This window comes from Chelonia mydas, chromosome 11, assembly GCF_015237465.2.
Source record: "Chelonia mydas isolate rCheMyd1 chromosome 11, rCheMyd1.pri.v2, whole genome shotgun sequence".
NCBI lineage: Eukaryota > Metazoa > Chordata > Testudines > Cheloniidae > Chelonia > Chelonia mydas.
The window spans coordinates 60,109,720-60,133,164 of NC_051251.2; the positions used below are offsets into that span (position 1 = coordinate 60,109,720).

The window sequence follows — 23,445 nt, forward strand, 5'->3', positions numbered from 1 at the left end:
TAGCATTTCAGCTATTAACTCTGTGGTTTAAGATCAGAGCTTTAACTAACATGTTGCAATTGGGCAACTCCTTTAACTACATTTGTTTCCTTTATTACTTGCCCCCATTTGCATTCCTCTATATGAATTTTTCAAATCAGATCCTTCTCTGGCATGCAGTGTTCCTAAAGAACACATGAATAACTGATCTTTGTGAGTTTTTGGTAAAAAGGATGTGAGGTTGGTGTATACATTGCAAACTTTACCCTTTAGGTTTAAGGTAGTTTTATCTATGAAAAAGCTTATTATACTATTGAAGGTTTCTGAGGACGTTTCCCTCCTACACAAAAATTAGCTAAATAAACGTCACAGCAGCTTCTGAAACAGCCACACCCACATTTTCTCTTAGTCCATAGGTCCAGAGTAGAGGCCATCACCAAGGGTATGAAATGAGCCCCAACGAGAAAAGGGATAGGTATTCTTAGGATAAAATGCTTCAGTCCATGTCCCCTCCTGCCTATCAGCATCCTGGAAAGATTCTCCCTTTCCCCAAACACATGGCAGCATGGCCAGGCTTGTAGCCATGATACCCCACTGGCCACCTGACTCATGGCAGCACTGTAACCATGTAGCCCCTCTGTGCGGGGCAGAGGGGAACACATTGTGGGACCTTTTGTTTCAAGCATTTTTTGCAATTGTCAGTGGGAACATATTATTTAATGTAATACTTTCTAAGCTCCTTCTCGCCCTTTTTGTATGAGTGTAGATCATTTATAGAGAGGAATCAGCCAGCTATGTGGGGGTGTGGAACAGCAAAGACCTCTGCAGCCAGTTCTCCTTCTGCATTGCTCCACTGTGGCACTTTATCCCACTCTGTTCCACATACTAGGAGGTAGCATAACACAATAGAAAATGTATTTTTCAATGTATTTAATGAGAATATATCACTTGCTCTATGATTTCCAGAAATGTGGTATCTTAATAGATTGAATTTTTTCATAATTAAAGTTGTATTCCTGAGATTCATACTGAAAACTCGTGGTTAATTTTCCATTAGTTATATCATTGTGGAAAGCATGCTCTGCATTACAGCCTGTCTCAGTATCCATTAACTTTTTGTATTAATTCCTCTTACCTCGTCACAACTAGAACCTAGTTAGAAGAATCTAGCTGTTGGACGACTCTAGACAAAAGTAGCCTGTATTTAAAATTCCTGTAGCACCTTTATACTTGCTCTGTTTGGTAAAACACTTAAAAACATTTAACAAGTTACCTTCAGCACTAAACAGTAATCTGTCGGTGCTTTGTACTTGTTCCGATAGTCCTGTCCGTAGTAAACATTGACATGATCTAGCTGAAGAAAGCACACCAGATCCCGTGAGACCTATTAAACACACAAATATTCAGTTATGAAAAAAATTAATAAGGAAAATCAAAGCCACAATGAAAAACCTTGATTTAAACACTGCCAGCTCTTCACTCCTAGGCCTGGTCTACACATAAAGTTGCACCAGTTTAACTAGCAGTGCACCGTTTCTCCAGTTTTGTTAAACTGGGGCCAAGTATGTGTGAGGACACTCTTACATTGGTTCAGCTTGGCAAGCTGAACCAACGCAAGCATGTGTCCACATGTAAAGTTGCACTGGTTAAACTAAAATGAACCAGTTGAACTGCGTGTGTAGACAACCTCTTAGACTGGAACGACGAAGAGCAATGCACATTGGTGCAAGTGGATGCACCAGTTCCAAGAAGCTAAATTAAAAAACAGTTAGAACTGAACTAAAATAAGAAATCGGTGCTACTGAAATTCAACAACAGCTAATTTTCCAAGGACAAAATTCCTGTATCTGAATTTTAACCAATAAGAAGTCTAAGAAGTGAAGAATTATGTACTACAGATGAAGGAAAATACTACAGTTATCTGAAACAACTTGCGAGCATGTTCCGAAATGTTTAAGATGTTTCTTATTCCATTCACATGAAAAAAACAGTACTGTTAATTAAAATGGTGAATGAATAATCATTAAGACTAAAACAATATGCCAAGTGGAATAGGTCTATACAGAAAATCCTTGCATCAGATTTTTTTTTTTTTTTTAACTATGATATGCTTTTTCAAATCTGCGTATTTTTTGTGCATTATTAGTTCAAAACTTGTTTGCTTGTTTCTTTTGACAGTATTATATTGCAGACCACCACCGAAACTTGAAGTCAGCAGGGGGTCAACAGAAAAGGTCACACTGGGACCTCTTCAGCAGCTGCTGATAATATAAGCACTCATTTAGAACCACACTGTTTTAAGATTTCATATTCATGTATTTCTGATTGTAAGGTACACCCTTTTTACATGGTGTCTTATATGTAGCTTGTCTAATGAAATGGAGAGCCTCAAAGAGGAAGACTAATATTTGAAATTTACTTAGTTCTATGGGGAGCCAGTGTACTGATCACAACAGAACACTGGGTTGGGGTTTATTTGCTTTCAGTGGCCAGCTGTTTAGGAGGTGAGCTGCTGTGTTTTGGACCAGCCATTTCCACATAAACCAGCCTGGAAGTTACGAAGGCAACAATCAGTGCAGTAATTTTCTATTTTTCCTCCAGTATAGTATAACATCAACATAGAGAACAAAGTTGTAGAAATCATGCAGAAAGGGTATGATCTACATTGATTCAAGAAACCGTGGTTAAAAATAGACTAAGAAGAAACTCTTGAATATGAACTACTAAGAACTGTGCCATTTGATGATCTGAATGACTCAAATTTTTCCCTGGCACATATTAGTCAAGGACCCACTAATACGTGTAGTGTCACTTAGTCCTTCACCTGTGAAAAAGGTCTATGGGATTAGGCAGGAGAAAAGCAATCAAACTGGCCTGAACTGTACATACACACACTCTTTTTAGGAGAGCTATTCTACTCTGAACAAACATATGCTGAGGTCTTCCAAATGGAAGATCCTTGTGATCTCAATTTTGAATTGGGGGTCAGATTGTTTTATATCAAATCCTTCTTGAATAAATTATTGTTCATTTATATTTTAAAGCTGTGTTTTTAAATTGATGGATTGTAATGATAATCTAAGCAAAAGCATAGTGCAGCCAAAATTCTAAAGTAATATTCAAAGCTCCTGCCACCCATACACATTTAAATTATCAAGAGGACGTTCATTTTTCTTGAGTTTTTCATTCAGAAGGTAGATAGTTACCAGACGGCAGGTTGAAATTAGACAATCACTTTTAAGAACTATATTTTATAAGAGCAAACAAAGGAAGACACCTTTGCTTTTCCTTTAGGGACATAGTAGATTCCAGAAGCTCGCAAAAGAAAATAACGTTTCTTCCAAGACTTCTTGCCATCATCTTTCAGCCACAGGACTCCCTCTATTTCTGGCACTGTTACAGAACTTCCACAAAAACATTCCTACATAGAGCCAATGGTAGTATAGAAAAAAAAGAACATATAAAAACATATTAATATTTTAAAACAATGAAATGGATTGGGTTTAGAAGCCTGGGAGCTGAAGTCCTTTATTTATCTAGAGAATATATATATAGCATGATTAGGGACTTCTCCACTCAGTTCTAACATGAAGGGACCACCTGTAGAGGCAAAAGGATAATTATGAGTATGTGCCCATTTGAACTTTGCATCTGATTTAATAGTTCTCTCCTCTGTACAGAATACCAATAAAGGTGCTACTTAATTGACAGGTGCGAAGGTTTCTTAACCAATGCTGATCAGTAATGGTCCCAAAAGTGCTCCAATGGCTTTAACCAAACCTGAAAGACATGGGCCCACACCTCAGCTGTTTCCCAATTTCCCAGGCCTACACAAAAACCTGAGTAATAGTCCGTGGGCCCAACTATGATCCACCTTGTGTGTATTTTGCTGCTTGTGCTATCAGTGGAAATGTACGTCACACTTTATATTAAGGTTCCATTTATTAAATAGAAAATAAAAGCATTACAGATGTTATAATCATAATCCAGAAATGACTAGTATGTGCTACAGAAAATTACAAGCATAGTAGGGGCGGGCGGCATGGCTCAGCATTCGTGTGCTCCCCATCAGTACCTGGCCTGGGTTGGGGAAGCCAGTGATCTAACCAGCAGACCAAATTTGGTCATTAATCCTGGTCATGTGCCACCTGAAGCACGTTGCGCATATGCTAAGACGACAACAAGCATAGCACAAAGTGAGGTTATAGATGGTCAAATGCCATGGCTATAAGCAATCTTTTGACCTACTGGACTCAATCTATAAAAACTGTTTAATCATTTATTAAGTCATTAATAATTTATCATTTATACACTATTTATAAATATAAATGTATTTAAGTCTAATTTTAAACATTCATTTACTCTTTATGAATTCATGATTGTTGAACTTTCAAAGTGACACATATAACAATCCCATGTTAGATGTAAGAAACTACTGTAACCTTTTTAACGTGACACCTAAGATAGCATTTTTAGTATTAGACCGTCACTACTTTCAATTTGCATAAAACTATATAGAATGTTATGAGGTTATATGTCATGCTTGTGATATTTATGTTTATTCCTAAATTTGCTTTTGGGTTGTTTATTTTTCTTTTTAAGTTGTTTCAATTCTTCTGATTTTAAGTACTTTCCATTTCCAACAGTGATTTTTCTCCTTAGCTTTTACGATTTTTGTATTTTGTGGGTTTTTTCAATCTATTAAACCACCATGGTGACAATTACTTCTAAATTACCTTAGTAGTACAGTTCTGGATACAGCATACGTTGTCTGAGAACTATATTATAAAATAAGCTATAAACTTTGCGGGGTACTGAATAGAAGTTTGGATATCACCATTCTCAGAAAAATGTCCCTCCTCTCACTGGTCAAAAACTAAGCTAGAATTCTGCAAGTGACAACTGTTTAAACGCAGTTGTAAATAGCATGGTTTTGATCCAACAATGGATGGGGACTTTCTTGCAGTTTTGTCTATTACAAAAATCAGGAGACATCCTTATTCCGAAAGCTCCCTAATCAAGAACAGGAAGAAATCTCCCCAGAGCTACATATCCACATTTAACATATTCTGCTCAACACTTCGCGGAACCTCCATCTCGAGTCATCAAGTTAAATGTTAGCAATAGTTTAAGAATTTAACATATTGTAGCTCTCAAATCACTGTGCTCTTTTTGTTTTAGTTGTCTTACCTCCAGCAGCACTTCTTTATTTCTGTCTGCCATCTCAGAGGTTTCTTTTTTCCCCAGCAGATAGTTCTACAACAAAAGAAAATGAAAGGATGAAACTTTTATTGAAGTCAAACCAAGTTATCTTTTTCACTTCCGCGTGCTGATAAGAATTTAGCTGTTCTAAGGCCTGTCTGGTCCTCTAGTACAGCTAGATATTATTAAAAAAATTATTTTGGAGCAAAATTGAGACTCATGTGGTAGACTGCTAAAGAATAAAAACAAACCAAAATATTGCATTCTTTAATTTTAAAGGGCTGGAAAAACCCTTTTGTATTTTCAGGAATATTAGCCAGTCCATCTGACATTACCTTAAGTAAAAGCATCATTAGCTGCAGTTCTCAGCCATCATGGTTAGCCATAAAGCCAATCACTTATTGGGGTAATATAAACAGATAACAAAATTAAAAACCCAGAATAAAAATTAGATGGAAAACAATTGGGCCTTTAAGTAGGCTCTACTTCATCCCCTCATTCAGCATTTTGGAAGGAGTGGACATGGGACTGTTCTCCTTTCCACTCCATCTCTATAGTTTTAGTACTTATTTCAGAATAAGTAATAAAATAATAATAATAATTAAATGAAAAAAATTCATGATAAACAATTACTTCTGAAAAAATAAGCAAAATGCAATTGTTTATCCATACTGTGTGTGTATTATCAGTATGATATAATCCTTTTATCTAGTAAGCTGATCCTGCACGCCTCCCCACCTAACCTGGAAGGGGTTGGTACAGTGACAGGGAGCATCTTCCAGACCCCTTTATATTCACTTGCTCTCTCTGGAAGCAAAACAATATTCATAGTATTAGGACAGACCAAGGTTTTTAACTGAGTAAGTAACACATTCATGCTGACTTCCATCTACGGCAGGCCCATTCTTATTACTAATAACCAGTGAAATGTATTGATGTCAGACATTTATTGAGGAATACGCTTTCAAAAGTGATGAAGATTTTGGGTGCCTCATCCTGAGATCACAGAAAGAGGCCTGACATTTAGTTCTCGCTGAAAATATGGGCAGCTTATAAGGTATCTCAAGTGGGGGCACCTGCTATCACTACTCAATTTTGGAAAGTTAGGCCCAAGAGCCTAATGTATGAGGTACCTCACAAACTTAAGAACATGATCCATGCACCCAATATACACACTAGAGATTAAGCAAGCAAGTGATCAAGTGTTAAATATGCCTTTGTTAATTCTTTATTTTTCAAGTGGTCCTTTGTGTTAAGTCCTGTTTTTATTTTCACCTCTCTGTCCCCTCAGTACTGTAGGCCTCTAGCACTACAGCACATTTTGTGCATTTATGCTTATAATCAAGAAACTACCATCCCCCTGTAGTTAATTATTGAAAAAGAACAGGGACCTTTTTGTTGTTACTTGATCAGGAAACAGCTGAATGAAGACAGACCCTGGCTTCCTCATGCGCTCTCCTTATCTCTCCGCCCCTCCCTTGTAGGCAGTTGTCTATCCCACAGAGTCCATCCAATTCCCCTCACCCTATCCTCATGAGATGGTGTGGGCGGGCATTGCCGGTCTCCCCAAAGTGACAGGTGTCACAACACAAGCTCAAACCCTTTCCTCCAGACTGTGTAGTTGTGAATAACACTAAGTATTGGTGAGTATTTCATGTAAACTGGTTACATGGGCTGCTATTAATTCCACTAACCTATTCATACACTTAGAAAATGGACTGATTAGAGCATCAGGATTTCATTTAGGGGGTTGATCTTGCGCTGACCACAGAGTGTATTCTGGAGGCATTGTTAAAATGCAAAGCGTGCGTGCGTGCGTACACATACGTATAGATACAAATATCTATATATAAAAGTGAAAAATCAGCTTCAGACTTACCTGGGGATTTTTGAAAAGTGCGTATTTTTCTATACGTTCTACAAATATAAGTTTGTTTTGACTGTCTCTTGTCCAGTTTAGAAGATTTTCAACTAAATTTTCATGGTCCTCGAAGATTCTCTCTGTATAAATGAGAAAGAGCAAACAAATAAAAAAAAAAATTCTACTCTCCCACATTCTGTAACATGACCTCAAAGGAGGATCCAGTAGGTGGACAAGATGTGAGGAAAAACACAGATATATAGTTAACAGTTTGTTAAAATGGAAGAAAGGGCTGGGAACAAGCCAATGGGAGCTGAGAGGATGGTGCTGGGGGCAGCATGCAGAGCAGCCTCCGCCCGCCAGGGGCGCACAGAGACGTGCCAGCAGTCGGCTGCTTCCGGGAGCGGCATGGGGCCATGGCATGCGGGCAGCCTGCCTGAGCCCTGCTGCGCCGCTGGACTTTTAGTGGCCCGTAGTTTGCGATCGACTGGCAGAGGCCCCAGGATCGACCAGTCTATCATGATTGATGGGTTGGTGACCACTGTTTTAGCATGCAAAGAAGTGAATAAAATAAATTCAGTTTCTTAAAAAAAGGGCTGCCCGCAAGAGGGCAGCCAAAGAGCTGAAAGATGCCAACCCCTGTGTTAGATGTTTGTATACTTACAATATAAACAAGTACAGTGAAGCCCTGCATATTCTATCTTCAGCTATTTATCATCTCATTTAAAATTTATAGTTCTTACATACCCATGTGACCCTTTTTTTAAACAAGAATTATGTAAAAATAAAAATGAAAGAACACTCTTGATGTTCTAACTGAAAGATGGTTATATAAGTGTGCATAGCTAATTTAGGATCACAGGAACATTTAGCAAGCCTTACCTCAGTTGATGAAAGTGAAATGAGATAAGGAAGCTCAGGAACTAGCAGGAGAGCAGTTGCTCTTCTGCGGAGTCTAGTAGCTGAAAGAGCTTATTAAGCTTCATTGCACGATTCAGTTCATGAACAATAAATAAGGCAAAAGCAATTTATACCAGTTAGATTTCCCTGATGTTACTACAGGCACTGTGAAAAACGCTCTGCAGAGCCCTTGTCTCCTTCACTACACAGTTAAGTATGAATTCTCTGACAAGAGCCTTCCCTCCTTTACAAAAATATTTCTAGGTAAATCAGTAGGAACTCTGAGGCATTGACAACTTTGTGCACAATGGCATGCAGGTTTCTTTTTTAGAATTCTGGTGGTGAACTGCTAAATTGTCTAAACAAACAGATGTGTGTGTATTGTTTTTTTTCTTCTTCTAACACCCCTATAAGAAATTATATTTAACTATCTAGACTATGAGACTGTCAAGATTGCAAAGTTACCCAGTCAAGGCTCAAGAAAGGCCAAAGTTAAAGTGGGCTAGCACAAGGGATAATGTTTTATGACGGTATGGACAGAGCTTCACATTGCTGCTTTACAGATGTCAACAAGTGACCCTTCATGAAGTGAGACTACCGAAACTGCCTGTGCTCTGGTAGACTGGGCCCTTGATTTGTTCTGCTAATAAAACAGTCCAGCAAATTTTGTAATTGATTTTCTTCTCTGTACGTAGAAGCCAACACACAGCATACATCCAGGGAATGGAATCTCCTGTCCAGTCATTGGTGGCATGTGGCTTCAGGGAAAAAAACAGGTTAAAGTATTGTCTGGTTTAGATGAAAGCCTAAGATTACACTGGGGATGAATTTTGGGTGTAGTCTCAGGGAAACCTTAACCTTCTGGAATATTGTCTACGGTGGATCAGCCATAAGGACGTCTAGTTCTTCTGCTGTTCTAGCCAAAGTGATAGCCACTAGAAAGTTGACCTTCACAGATAAATGGGACAGCAATTATGTTGTTAATGGTTCAAATGGTGACTCTGTTAATGTCGAGAAGACCAAAGTTAAGGGCCCACATTGGAGCAGATTTAGTTATTGTGAGGAAGGCTCTGACTAGACCCTTTACAGAAAAAAAACATCACTAGATGGGTGAAAATGGAGTGGTTGTCATTGGAGGGTACCAGCGGCTGCCAAGTGTACTTGTTGGGAGCTAAGGGAAAGACCTGAGGTTTTCAAGGTGAGCAGATAATTCAAAATAGTCGGAATTTTGACTCTTCTGCGGACATCTGGTGATGCTGAGCCCAAACAGAAAAACTCTTCCACTTAGCGAAGTAACACTTTCTGATGGATTCCCTTCTGCTATTGTTAAGGATGGCTTCCTCGAATACTGAAAATGTCTGCTCTAGATTCAATAGCCATCCAAATACAAAGCTGTGGGGTCGAGGGAGTCCAGACTGGGAGGTCTGATCTTGCCCTTGTCCTGTGTCAAGAGGTCTGTGAAAGACTAAATACTGATGGATATGTGGGCTGACTGCTAGAAAAGACTATGGAACCATAACTGTCTGGGCCAGCTATGAACAATGAGGATGATCACTGCCCCATTCTGCTGAATCTTCTTGAGAAATCAAGATAAAAGTGGAAGGCGGCGGGTGGGGAATATGTATCTTAAGTGTCCTGCTCACAGTATTAGAGGGGCATCTCCCTTGGAGTCCTAACTGTGCAGCCCTTTCGAGCAGTATACAGTGTGTTCCAAGAAAACAGGAAATGCAAACAGGCCCCAAGATGGGGATCCCTGTTTGAATATGCTCTTCACCACGGAATCTTATAGTTCCCAATCACAGTTGAACAAGAGGGTCTGTTGAAGCTGTATGCTAGTTTGTTGTGTATCCCTGGGAGGTGTACTGCTGTTAGGATAATATGGTGGTGAATACAACAGTTTTACAGTTTCACCTCCATGCAAAGGGAATAAGATCTTGCTCCCCCTTGCTTGCTGACTCAGAACACTGTTGTTATGTTATCTGACATTATCTAAATATGCAGGAATTGTATGATCAGTAAGAATTGTTTGCATGCTACTCGGACCGCTCTCAGGTCCAGGAGCTTTATGTGCTTGTGTGTTCCTGGATTCACAAGGAGCCCATGTTTGTTGTGCTGTGTGGTTGTCCAGATGGGTGTCTCATCCTAAGAGGGAGGCACCTATCTTCTCGGGTGGGGAAAGAGTGAAGGGAACTCCCTCTCCCCCCACATTCCTGCTCTGCCACCCAGCTAGAGTCTCCCACCCTCTGGAGCGGGGGGTGGGAGAAAGGAAATGAGGAAGGCAGGGAGCAGGACTAACTTGTCCATATTGTGTCTGCTTGACACATATACCGTCTGAAGCCAGGCTTGTAGACAGCAAAGCCGAAGTCTCACAAAAGGTGTCACGTAGGTACAGGATCCCATTTGATCAAGGAGGATAAGGTTTGAACAAACCAACAGCTGCAGGTTCTTTCTGAGATTAAATTGTTTATGGATTGGAATCTATACGGAGGGAGATAAGCTCTCGCTCGGAATCCAGAGGGAACTAAAATGGACTTTTCTGCATTCACAGAGATTCCCAGTGATGCTAGAGTAGAAATGATGAGGTACTGCCTAACGAGATCTCCCTGTCAACAGCAGTCATCTAGGTAAGGAAAGACTGTCAAGCTGTGGTGACAGAAGCTTGCTGCCACAACTAAACGTACCTTCATAAATGATGCTATTCTTAAGGGGAGCGCCCTGACTTGATAACGGTTTGGAACTATAGTAAACCTCAGAAATCTTCTGTAAGAGGGGTGGACGTCTATATGAAAATAGTCAGCCTTCGTGTCAAGAACTGTGAACCTGTCATCTCTGAGGATGGGATTATCGATGCCAAGGTGACTACCTGAATTTAAATCTGTGGATAAAGACATTGATTTGCTGGAGGTTTCTATCCTCCCTTTTCTCTGGGATGAGGAAATATTTGGAATAAAATCCCTCCTAAGCTCTCCTCGTGAATGAGTATCCTCTCGTGAGAGTGGTCCCTAAAAAGGGATGGGCAAGGTGGTTTTGGAGGGGAAGAGGAACTCCACAATATAGCCTGAACAGATGATGTTGAGAACCTATTTGTCTGTTACCCACCAGGCATGGGAAAACTGGGTTAGACCACCACTAAAACTGCATGTTGGGGGCAGAAAGAGATGGCATCTCAGTTGGTTTGCAACCCTAAGAGGTCCCATCAAAAGTACTCTTGACAGCAGTTATGGTTGCAAGGAGGAGGAAGGAGAAGCATTATGTTTGATTCTCTTCTGCTTCTGCTGTGGTTCATATACCTTTGATGGTAGAAGGGCTGTGACAGTGGTCTAAACTTGTAAGGCTGCCTATGATACTTCCTCTTCAATGCTGGTATATATACACCGAGGGAGCAGAGGGTTGCCCTTGAACCTTTCAATGGCTCAGTCTTTTAGCTAAATAAGTTATTTCCATCAAAGGGCAAGTCCTTCACATTGGATTGAACTTCTCTGGAGCAAGTCAGGATTCCTGACGGATCACAAAAGTTGCCATTACCCTGAGGCTGCATCAGCTGCAGCCTATAGGGATGTTCTAGCCACCAATCTAACCTCCTCGATAAGCACTTGAAATTAACTTGTTTTCTCCTGAGGGAGCGTGTCTCTGAATTTCAAAATTTTAGAGGAGTTGATACAATCACACTTTGACAACAAAGCCAGGTAATTGCAGACTGGTGGATGAAAATATTTGATATGAGTAGGTCCACACATTTGGCCTCTTTATCTGAAGGAGTGGATCTTGTGTGGTGCTGCCTTTTCCTTTCAGTGGCCACTTGAACCACCAAAGAGTTTGGGGCAGGATGAGAGAATAAAAACTCTGTTCCCTTGGCTGGGACACAGCTTCTTTTCTGCCCTCTTAAGAGTAGGTGCACTTGCTGCTGGAGTATGACCGTGACTTTGGCAGGCTCCAGGATGGCCTCATTAATGAGGAGCACCACTCTACTAGATCCTCCATTCTGCAAAATATCCAGGAATGTGTGAGATGTCTTGTGAATTTCCTCCAGAGGGCTTGTGTCACCACCTGCCATGCAACCTTAGGTGCCTTATAATGCTTTGCTCTTGTAGCTCCCAACCTGGGCTGCTCACAAACAGCATGTAGCTCACCCCAAGTGTCCTTACATATCTGCACCCCTGGTCCAGCAACTCTGACCCCATCAGCCTGTCAGCAACATACCAGCCACACACTGGCTGCCAGCAGCCTTGGTTACTACCTTCGGGGTGACCCCAACACACGCCCAGTCCCAAATTTTTCCCCCAAAACACGTGTTCTGCACTGTTCAACCCTCTCCTAGACAGTTCAGCTATTAGAGGCCTGTTGTCCTAGTAAGGGATCAATGTACAACAGTCTGCTACTTTAATTGGAGTTACCAAACAATTCAGTTCAAAACACAACACTAGATTAGTTTTAATTAAAAATAAAACAAGTTCATTTAACTTTAAAGAGACAGATTTTCATAGATTCATAGATATTTAGGTTGGAAGGGACCATTATGATCATCTAGTCTGACGTCCTGCACAACGCAGGCCACAGAATTTCACCCACCACTCCTGCAAAAAACCTCACACCTATATCTGTACTACTGAAGTCCTCAAATCGTAGTCTGAAGACTTCAAGGAGCAGAGAATCCTCCAGCAAGTGATCCGTGCCCCATGCTACGGAGAAAGGCGAAAAACCTCCAGGGCCTCTTCCAATCTGCCCTGGAGGAAAATTCCTTCCCGACCCCAAATATGGCGATCAGCTAAACCCATATGAGCATATGGGCAAAATTCATCAGCCAGATACTACAGAAAATTCTTTCCTGGGTAACTCAGATCCCACCCCATCTAATATCCCATCACAGGCCATTGGGCCTATTTACCATGAATATTTAATTACCAAAACCATGTTATCCCATCATTCCATCTCCTCCATAAACTTATCGAGTTTAATCTTAAAGCCAGATAGATCTTTTGCCCCCACTGCTTCCCTTGGAAGGCTATTCCAAAACTTCACTCCTCTGATGGTTAGAAACCTTTGTCTAATTTCTAGTCTAAATTTCCTGGTGGCCAGTTTATATCCATTTGTTCTTGTGTCCACATTGGTATTGAGCTTAAATAATTCCTCTCCCTCTCCGGTATTTATCCCTCTGATATATTTATAGAGAGCAATCATATCTCCCCTCAACCTTCTTTTAGTTAGGCTAAACAAGCCAAGCTCCTTGAGTCTCCTTTCATAAGACAAGTTTTCCATTCCTCGGATCATCCTAGTAGCCCTTCTCTGTACCTGTTCCAGTTTGAATTCATCCTTCTTAAACATGGGAGACCAGAACTGCACACAGTATTCCAGGTGAGGTCTCACCAGTGCCTTGTATAACGGTACTAAAACCTCCTTATCCTTACTGGAAATCCCTCTCCTGATGCATCCCAAGATCACATTAGCTTTTTTCACGGACATATCACATTGGCGGCTCATAGTCATCCTATGATCAACCAATACTCCAAGGTCCTTCTCCTCCTCCATTACTTCTAATTGATGCGTCCCTAGCTTATAACTATAATTCTTGTTATTAATCCCTAAATGCATGACCTTACACTTCTCACTATTAAATTTCATCCTATTACTATTACTCCAGTTTACAAGGTCATCCAGATCCTCCTGTAGGATATTCCTGTCCTTCTCTAAATTGGCAATACCTCCCAGCTTTGTATCATCCGCAAACTTTATTAGCACACTCCCACTTTTTGTGCCGAGGTCAGTAATAAAAAGGTTAAATAAGATTGGTCCCAAAACCAATCCTTGAGGAACTCCACTGGTAACCTCCCTCCAGCCTGACAGTTCACCTTTCAGTAGGACCCGTTGTAGTCTCCCCTTTAACCAATTCCTTATCCACCTTTCAATTTTCCTATTGATCCCCATCTTATCCAATTTAACTAATAATTCCCCATGTGGCACGGTATCAAATGCCTTATTGAAATCTAGGTAAATTAGATCCACTGCGTTTCCTTTGTCTAAAAAATCTGTTACTTTCTCAAAGAAGGAGATCAGGTTGGTTTGGCACGATCTACCTTTTGTAAAACCATGTTGTATTTTGTCCCATTTACCATTGACTTCAATGTCCTTAACTACCTTCTCCTTCACAATTTTTTTCCAAGACCTTGCATACTACAGATGTCAAACTAACAGGCCTATAATTACCCGGATCACGTTTTTTCCTTTCTTAAAAATAGGAACTATGCTAGCAATTCTCCAATCATACGGTACAACCCCTGAGTTTACAGATTCATTAAAAATTCTTGCTAATGGGCTTGCAATTTCATGTGCCAATTCCTTTAATATTGTTGGATGAAGATTATCTGGGCCCCCCGATTTAGTCCCACTAAGCTGTTTGAGTTTCGCTTCTAGCTCCATATCCTCATTCCCATTTGTCATGCTACCATTATCCCTAAGATCCTCTTTAGTCTTATTAAAGACTGAAGAAAAGTATTTGTTTAGATATTGGGCCATGCCTAGATTATCCTTGACCTCCACTCCATCCTCAGTTTAGCGGTCCCACTTCTTTCTTTATTTTCTTCTTATTTATATGGCTATAGAACCTTTTACTATTGGTTTTAATTCCCTTTGCAAGGTCCAACTCTACATGACTTTTAGCCTGTCTCACTTTATCCCTACATGTTCTGACCTCAATAAGGTAGCTTTCCTTGCTGATCCCTCCCTTCTTCCACTCCCTGTATGCTTTCTGCTTTTTCTTAATCACCTCTGAGATGCTTGCTCATCCAGCTTGGTCTACAACTCCTGCCTATGAATTCTTTCCCCTTTCTTGGGATGCAGGCTTCCAATAGCTTCTGCAGCTTTGATTTAAAATAATCCCAGGCCTCCTCTACCTTTAGATCCATAAATTCTTCAATCCAATCCACTTCCCTAACTAATTTCCTTAATTTTTGAAAGTCAGCCCTTTTGAAATCAAAAACCCTAGTTGCAGATTTATTTTTGTTAATCCTTCCGTTCAGTTTGAACTGAATTAGCTCATTATCACTTGAGCCAAGATTATCCCCTACAACCATTTCTTCTATGAGGTCCTCACTACTCACCAAAACCAAATCTAAAATGGCATCCCCTCTAGTCGGTTCAGCAACTACTTGATGAAGGAATCCATCAGCTATCGCATTTTAAGTGAATACAGGTACAAGATATTAAAGTCAGAAATGGTTGCAGAAATCTAAACATAACCAACAATCAAAACGATGAGAATTTATTCCAACAGAGGTTGATAAACGTTAATAGTTTTATGGAGCAATAATATTTAAATTAGTATGAAGTCCATATGGACAAATGCTAAGTGAACTGATAATACTAAGATAACAAGTAGGAATCAACATTATGAACATGTTTACTTACCCATTTGTAATTCAGATATGGTTTCTACCAGTGACCAGTCTAAACTGTAGCCACAGTGGGATTTGTCCATCAGATTGTCCAGTACTTGTCTTACTGTCTGTCTCTCATCCACCATCATAGTTTTGGAGCTGTCATCAGACATGTGAACTCTGATTACCAGCTGTGACCAGAAGGTGAACAACAACAACAGGGATTAATTTCCCGAACATATTTCTTATTGAACCTAGATTACAAAAATAAAGTTTAGCTCATATAGAGTTTATATAAAAATCAATTCCTTCTCCCTTAAAGATGCAAAGAGCCATATTTAATAACTAGATGTTCATTTCAAAGCCCACTTATCAAAAGGTCATGTTCCTTTTGTAAAAGGAAAAAAAATCTACAGTATGTAGTTTTATTTTAGTTATGCATTAAAAAAAAAACAAAAAACCATATTGCCAAAAAAAGAAACAAACTTGTCTTCACACACATAGGTGCCGACTCAGTGGGTGCTCCGAGGCTGGAGCACCCACTGGCAGCCAAGCTCCCTGCCCTGCCCCACCTCAGCACCTCCTCTGAGCACGCCAGGTCCCCCCTCCTCCACCTACCTCCCAGCTGTAGCAAGCTCCGGGAGGGAGGAGGGACGAGCGGGAACGTGGCATGCTCAGGGGAGGAGGCAGGGAAGGGGCCGGGCTGGGGATTTGGGGAAGGAGTCGGACTAGGGGCAGGGAGGGGGCGGAGTTGGGGCGGGGACTTTGGGGAAAGGGTTGGAATGGGGGTGGGACCGGGGGCAAAGGGGGGGTCGAGCACCCACCAGCACCAGTAGAAGTCGGTGCCTATGTTCACACAAGCTTGTCTCAAGCAACTAGATACAAGCACAAAGGCCTTGTATAAATTAATATGGAATTTTACTCATTGCTCTTTTAAAAATTGATACAATGATAATTTATTTCCATTGATCTACCAGACACTGAATTTTTGTTAATTACTGTTTTTATTCTTATGAAAAAATAAAAGTATGCAAGGCTAACGTGTTGATATTAATTGAAAATAATATAAAAGGAGAGTTGTGTATTGCTGCTGTTGCTCATAAATTTGTATTTTTCATTTCTTTACTATCTAGATTTTCTTAACTAACTTTGTCAAAACCAACAAAAAAGCATATAAACTCATCGACTTTAAGGTTAGACGGGACCATTATGACGATCAAGTCTGACCTCTTGCACATTGCAGGCCACAGAATCTTGCCCACCCTCTCCTGTAACAGATCCATAACCTCTGGCTGAGTTACTGAGGTCCTCAAATCATGATTTAAAGACTTCAAGTTACAGAGAATTCACCGTTTACTCTAGTTTAAACACTCATCTCCAGAGTACAGTATATCCATAGTATTTTAGCATTCCTGTTTAGTTAAAAAACCCAACACACTTAAAATACATAAATACAATACATGGAACACAAGTGTCTTTCCAATTATGATGGGCAATGCAAGCGTCAGCTTTAATTTAAAAATTTATAAGTCATAAGATTTCTGCCACTTTCTGCATAAATATTAGTCTTTCACTGGTGCGGCAGTCAAACAAAAAAAAAGTTCTCTTAAATTTTCTTTACTTGGAAGGTGTGTGGGGAAAGCAGCACTGTTTTAAAAACTTAACTGCTAATTCCCTGCTGTTTCAGTATTACTTTAAAAAGAGGGCAGTGTCCATATAAAAATTATACCTCAATCTAATCTGTTACCTACACTAATTTAGAAAACCAAAGAATGTTAGAATCTTCTTTCCACCTTTTATGCTATTGCTTACTTTTTTCGCACCTCACAGCTTGCAAAGTTAAAAGAAGTTAGTTGATTTGTTCTGAATTCTCATGCTCTAGCACAATGTTGTAGCATTTGATTTGCAAATATTAAATGTGGAATGTTTAAATATTAACATTTTTCAATGATTTAAAAACACTGGACATCATCCTGTTAATATTAAGATATACAGATTTATTAAACATATCTAAATATTGGCCCTAAATTACTTGACAGTGTCCCTAAATTTGGAGGCAACGTCTTTACTATCTTTGACATAGCATCAAATACTGTCTGCGTTTTCCACTCACTACTCTTCTGCCTATTATTAACAACTAAAGGAGAGTTTGTATCTTGCAAACTGGAAGTTGGAGAGCCTGATACAAGTATATTGAATGAGAGTCTATAAAGAGGACAAGACAGTTTGAAATACGAGGCTATTGAACGTGCAAAGACATTCGAATAAGGCTGGATCTCTGTTTCAGATGTGAATGCACATTGCCAAAGTCTTTTAAATCTGTATCTGGACGTAGAATAAGCTACTACTTAGAAAAACGTGATGCCACACCATATAGTGTAAGTTCTTGATTAAGCCCTGACTGGAAGAGAAAAGGAATACAATAGTTACTTAAAATTTGAATAACGTAATTGCAGATCAGAGAGCAATGTCCCTCAAAAGAAAAACTAAAAAAGGGAAAAGAAGTCTTTTTTTATTAAAATAGTTTAAGTGTAATTAACGGAGATGAGCAGAACTGAACCCATATTTTCTGATTCAATAAGGATTACTTAGGAATCATGTAAAATAACATAAATGTAGCGTACCTTTTTCACTTGTGCCTCTTTAATCTTTTCCAAAGCAACCCTGATCTTCTCAGCTTTCAGTTTAGCAGCCTGCTCTTCCTGTGGGGACACAGAATACCAGTTAAACAAACGTCAGGACTTCAAAGCTTCTAATTATGAGGTTACCATAGGGTAGAATTTGAGAAGGAATACTAGTTCCCCCACTAGCAACAACCTCTAGTGTGGAAATTAAAGGAACAATCATTGATGCTGAAAAAAACGACTATGTTTAAGATGCAAAGACTTCCTGTATCTGTCTGATGTACACACAGATCAGACCCTGTGGTTCTGAAGACAGAATACAATTGTTTTTCTGCACTTTGCCAGCCAATATAGCATCGTTCCTTTGCATTCTACTTTTTTCTTTTGCATCCATCAATTACTGAATGCTTTAATTTGCCAAAGATTTACAATGACAGTCCCAGCTCATACCATATTTGCCAATGGTACAATTAAACACATCCAATAGATTTTCAGTTTATTAAAGTTAACATCACAATGAGAGATACCATAGCTTACTGTTACAGACACTTCCATTAAATAGCATTCCACGCTATTCCAGTCTGTTTAGGAAGCTTTTGACATGTTAAACCAGTTGGCAATAGCTCAATACTTGCACACTACACCTTTCATCCATGCTCCATACTATGTTTTTCCTCATTTAAAAAAAAGTGTCCAAATCACCAAATGTAAGAAAAACCTTCTTCTTTGATACTCTTCCTTTTAAAAATCTAAATTTGTTACAATTTAAAGCACATTAAAAATCCAAAGAATTTGAATCCATTCTAGCTCTGAATTGCTTTTCCTAAAGAAACCGGTATACTGCAACATTACTAATACTTACTTTCAATCTCCAGCAATCAGCCTACAATATTACTATTGCAATAGAGTTGAAGTGATCTGCTGAAACAAGAAACCACTTCTGCAGAACCTCTGCATGCAGGATTCAAATTTCAGAATTCTAAGATTTGGATTACTATCGCGTGAAGTGTCTAAGAAGCACATAAACCACCTTGTAGAACTCAATTAGAAAGCCACACAATTAAAAATACTTCTGTCAGTCCCCCTCAAAAAAAGAATGCTTTCAGAGCAAAAGTAGCACAGTTCCTCACAATGATGGAAAGACAGCCCCAACTACAGTGATTAACTCTTTATCATTTCATTCTACAAATAAAATCCCTGAACTGCTTTTCTATTACACTGTTTGGATGAAGTTGCCCTTTATTTAATGACAAAGATTCATCCATCTTCAAATATGTGCAGAACTTCACTAGGAGTAACACTGTTACTGGCATTTTTCACTTCTGTGAAGCCATTGTTGTTATTCCCATCCTCCGGAGTGGCTCCTTCCTAGGCTACTTTGTCTTACTCCTACTTAGCCACTTTTGTCCTCTCATTCTCAGACTGTACTTCTATACTACACAGCGGAGATGGCAACAGCTGTGGAGGGGTATAGACTTGCTTGTGAGAAACATAATCTTTTTCAATAAGAGGAGCCAATAAGCTGACGAGCAGTAATAATTGGGGTTTGAAACATTATCTGAAAACTCAATTAGGCAAAGAACAATGCTTTTTATTAGGCTAGTGAGAGACTCATTTTAGTTGATCATAAAGATGGTATCACATAACTAGGAAAGGTTATACTAGAATATATGGTTTAGAAAAAAGAACAAAACAATCAGTAAGATATCTGAAAAGATTTTTAACTTTAACCAAAAACATACAATTCCAGAATTTTAGAGTATTCATCCTACCTCTTAGTCCTGGTTGTTTTCATCCACAAAACACTTGTTATCCAAAAGCAAAGAAAAGCTCTATTAAGATTTTTTTTATTTTATTTGGGAGGGTAAGGTTCTACAACTAATCATTTTATGCTCTGGGCTGCTCCTGAAGTCAATAAGAGCAAGATGCACCCTTTATATATTTTTAAGACCAATTTTGAGAAACTGAGCAATTTCTGGCTTTTAAAATGGTATCTATGACCTCAATCATAAACCTTTATTTCTGTACAGAGGCTGCGAACATGTTCAGTTTGGCTTTTTACGCAAGTCATGGGGCCCAGTTTTCCATCCTATTGCATATTGTACATGTGCACGTGAGTATACAACTATCAGAAAGGTACCATTTTACACCCACTTTGCACAGGTGCATGTGACTACACAGAGCAAGGCTTTGGAGAATCAGGCCTCATGGCTCTAATACACCTGTGCCAATGCACTGTAATTATCTTTCCTGATATTCTAGTCTTAAATGATTCCTTAGCAGAGAACCATCATAGATTATGTGGTGGTTTTATGATAAACATGTTTAAGTATGTGCTGTTTCTATTACCAAATTAATTTTCATTTGAAACTCTAAGGATTGAAACAGGATTGGCTCCAGAGATGAAACAATAGCCTATAATCATAGAAATGTTGGACTGGAAGGGACCTCAATAGGTCACCTAGTCCAGTACCCTGCACTGAGGTAGGACTAAGTATTATCTAGACCATCCTGACAGGTGTTTAGCTACTCTGGTTTTAAAAACCTCCAATAATGGAGAGCCCACAGCCTCCCTAGATAATTTGTTCCAGTGCTTAACTACCCTTACAGTTAGGAAGTTTTTCCTAATGTCTAACCTAAATCTCCCTCGCTGCAATTTAAACCAGTTACTTCTTGTCCTGTTCTCAATGGTTAAGGAGAACAATTTATCACACTCCACTTCATAATTTATGTACTTCAAGACTCTCTTCACAAACTGATCACTCTATATCTGACTTAGTCGTCATCTTCAAAGAAAACCTGCACAATACTTTCAAAAGAAGAGTCTGGGAGCTTGAATTCATTACTCTGCAATACACTAAAAATCATAGACTCAACAGAGCCACTGAATTTATGGCTTATTACAACAATTTGTACCCCACTAGCCCCTCCCCCTTTTTGTCCTATGACTAGAGGGGTGTTAATGTGTCACTCTACCTTGAATGGGCCCTTACACTATGTGCTAATTACTTATGCTAAACAATCTGTTCCACCTTGCATTTTGCCATGAGGCTGGGAGTACCTTTCCTAGATCTGAAGAGGAGACAGGGCAGATTCTTGTGGAACTCCACTTGATATGCTCTTCCAGCTTGATTTTGAACCAATGATAACTACTCTTCTGAGTACGCCTTTTCCAACCAGCTATGCACCCATCTTATAAGTAAGTTTGTCTAAGCTATATTTCTCTAGTTTGTTTATGAGAAGGTCATGCGAGACAGTATCAATAGCCTTACTAGAGTAGAGAGATATCACATCTACTGCTATTCCCAGGACTCCCGCCCTCCGCAAGGCTTCTTACCCTGTCAAAGAAGGATATTAGGCTGGTTTGACATGAGTTGTTCTTGACAAATCCATGTTTATGATTCCTTACTGCAATACTTTTAACTTTTAGACTAAAACTATTAGAAATTAAAAAAATTCTAAAATTGTAATTTCCCTAAAAAAGATCTTATTTACGAGCTATTACCAGCTATTACCAGCAGGAGAGTGAGTTTGTGTGTGTGGTTTTTGGAGGGGGGTGAGGGGGTGAGAGAACCTGGATTTCTGCAGGAAATGGCCCACCTTGATTATCATACACATTGTGAAGAGAGCGGTCACTTTGGATGGGCTATTACCAGCAAGAGAGTGAGTTTGTCTGTGGGGGGGGGGCGGAGGGTGAGAAAACCTGGATTTGTGCTGGAAATGGCCCATCTCGATGATCACTTTAGATAAGCTATTACCAGCAGGAGAGTGGGGTGGGAGGAGGTATTGTTTCATGGTGTCTGTGTATATAATAATGATATTCTGCAATTTCCACAGTATGCATCCGATGAAGTGAGCTGTAGCTCACGAAAGCTCATGCTCAAATAAATTGGTTAGTCTCTAAGGTGCCACAAGTACTCCTTTTCTATTTACGAGCAGCAAATGCTAAAGATTAAAATTCATGTATAAGAAAAATCAAAGCAAAACTAAAAATGTGATTTAAAAAAAAAATAGTTACGACTGTTCTTTAAACAGAGCTTTTCTTTTAAACTAATTGACATGCCAAGAACAGTTCAGCAGATTTGGCAGGTAATGCTTCATTGATGCAAGATGGGGAATTATGTATTGTCATGACTTTTTCCCCAAAAGTACAATTGGATTATGATTTTTTTTAGAAGTATGATTGGATTAAAGTTGATATTTTTCAACGTTTGCTACACTCTAATCAATCTGCCTCTTTCCCCCTTCCAAGCCAAACAAACAAACCTTGACACAAGGAACAAAGAGGATTAACAAACAAGAAGCCAATGCAACCAGACAGTGTACTGAGCTAATTACATTTCTCATTCCATGTGAGATATATTTTCATGAGAAGACAGACAGGTGACAGTAATATTTGAATACAGTAATTTGAATACACTGCAAGCCATTCAACCACATAAACTGACAACTGTTATACACAACTGTCTACATTTTAGAAATATGACATACTAATCAATCTAATCACATCTAGCATTAGCAACTCATTTCCCCTGCAATGGTAAACAAAACTAAAATATGAACTTGAAATAGTTTAGAACCCTTTGGAATTGGAAATAGCAGTACAACTTACTAAGGTCCTAGACGCAGTGTGACTACTCTAGTGAACAGTTACCCATGCGAGCAAGTATTTGTAGATTGAGGCCTAAAAGAAGTTTACTCCAAGCAACGAATCTTATTGAAATTACATCTAATTACAGAAGAATATCACTAATTTTCACATTACAAACACAGAATCCCAATAGTTCTAAAAAAAAAAAAAAAAAAGATCAGCTTTGCTGTACTTCTCAAAGGAATAATAGCTACAGTGATATCTTATTAATACAAAACATATTGGCATGCAGTGAACAGAAATAGATATAAAACTAAGCTACACTGTGATACAGTGTTCTTGAATAATTAAATTGTTAGTTTTCTTGTTTATTTTCAAAACTGGCAACCTGCAGCGATTCTCTCAATAAGTGAATTTCAACTGCCTCTGAATATTACTGTTATAAAAAAAAACCTATGTTAATGCAATTTTTTAAAGTAGCACAGTTAAAACTGAAAAAGACCCCAAGAAATCAAAAGTTAAAAGGTTCCTTTAGTAATGCTAACCATGGCCACATTATACCCATATATTTCATAATTCCTTGTTAAATTTGTACTTAAATATGGTCTGTGTTTTAAACACAAAAGATGTAGGCTGTGCATTGTGAGTTAAGGTTACTCTAAGAACCTTACCTTTTGCATTTCTTGACGTCTTACATTTTATTGTACATGAATGTAGTTTTTTGCAGTTGACTTCCTTATATCTGGAGGGTTTTTTAAAGAAAAACTTATCTGTATTTAATAAAGCTAGCAATTAAGCGGTACTATTTAAGCTATGAAGTTCACACTTCATTTAAGTGAATGTGGTAGACATGATTTCATAAAACATGAAATGGGATCCAGTAAATGTTTTTAGTTTAATATTTGAAAGTTTTCTCCA

The 23,445-nt window shown here is 39.0% G+C and overlaps 1 protein-coding gene across 8 annotated transcripts in view; it reads right to left on the reverse strand.

Annotated features, from left to right (window-relative positions):
* Positions 1-23,445, reverse strand: part of RAPH1 (Ras association (RalGDS/AF-6) and pleckstrin homology domains 1) — a 162,192-nt gene that overhangs the window by 23,064 nt on the left and 115,683 nt on the right. For all 8 annotated transcript variants that reach the window (XM_037912272.2, XM_043524886.1, XM_037912273.2 and 5 more), the window contains 6 exons: positions 17,937-18,014; positions 15,344-15,503; positions 7,061-7,182; positions 5,170-5,235; positions 3,257-3,400; positions 1,253-1,363 (listed from right to left, as the gene is read on the reverse strand). In XM_037912272.2, the coding sequence (XP_037768200.1) occupies positions 1,253-1,363; positions 3,257-3,400; positions 5,170-5,235; positions 7,061-7,182; positions 15,344-15,503; positions 17,937-18,014 (681 nt within the window). The remainder of the gene's footprint in view (positions 1-1,252; positions 1,364-3,256; positions 3,401-5,169; positions 5,236-7,060; positions 7,183-15,343; positions 15,504-17,936; positions 18,015-23,445) is intronic.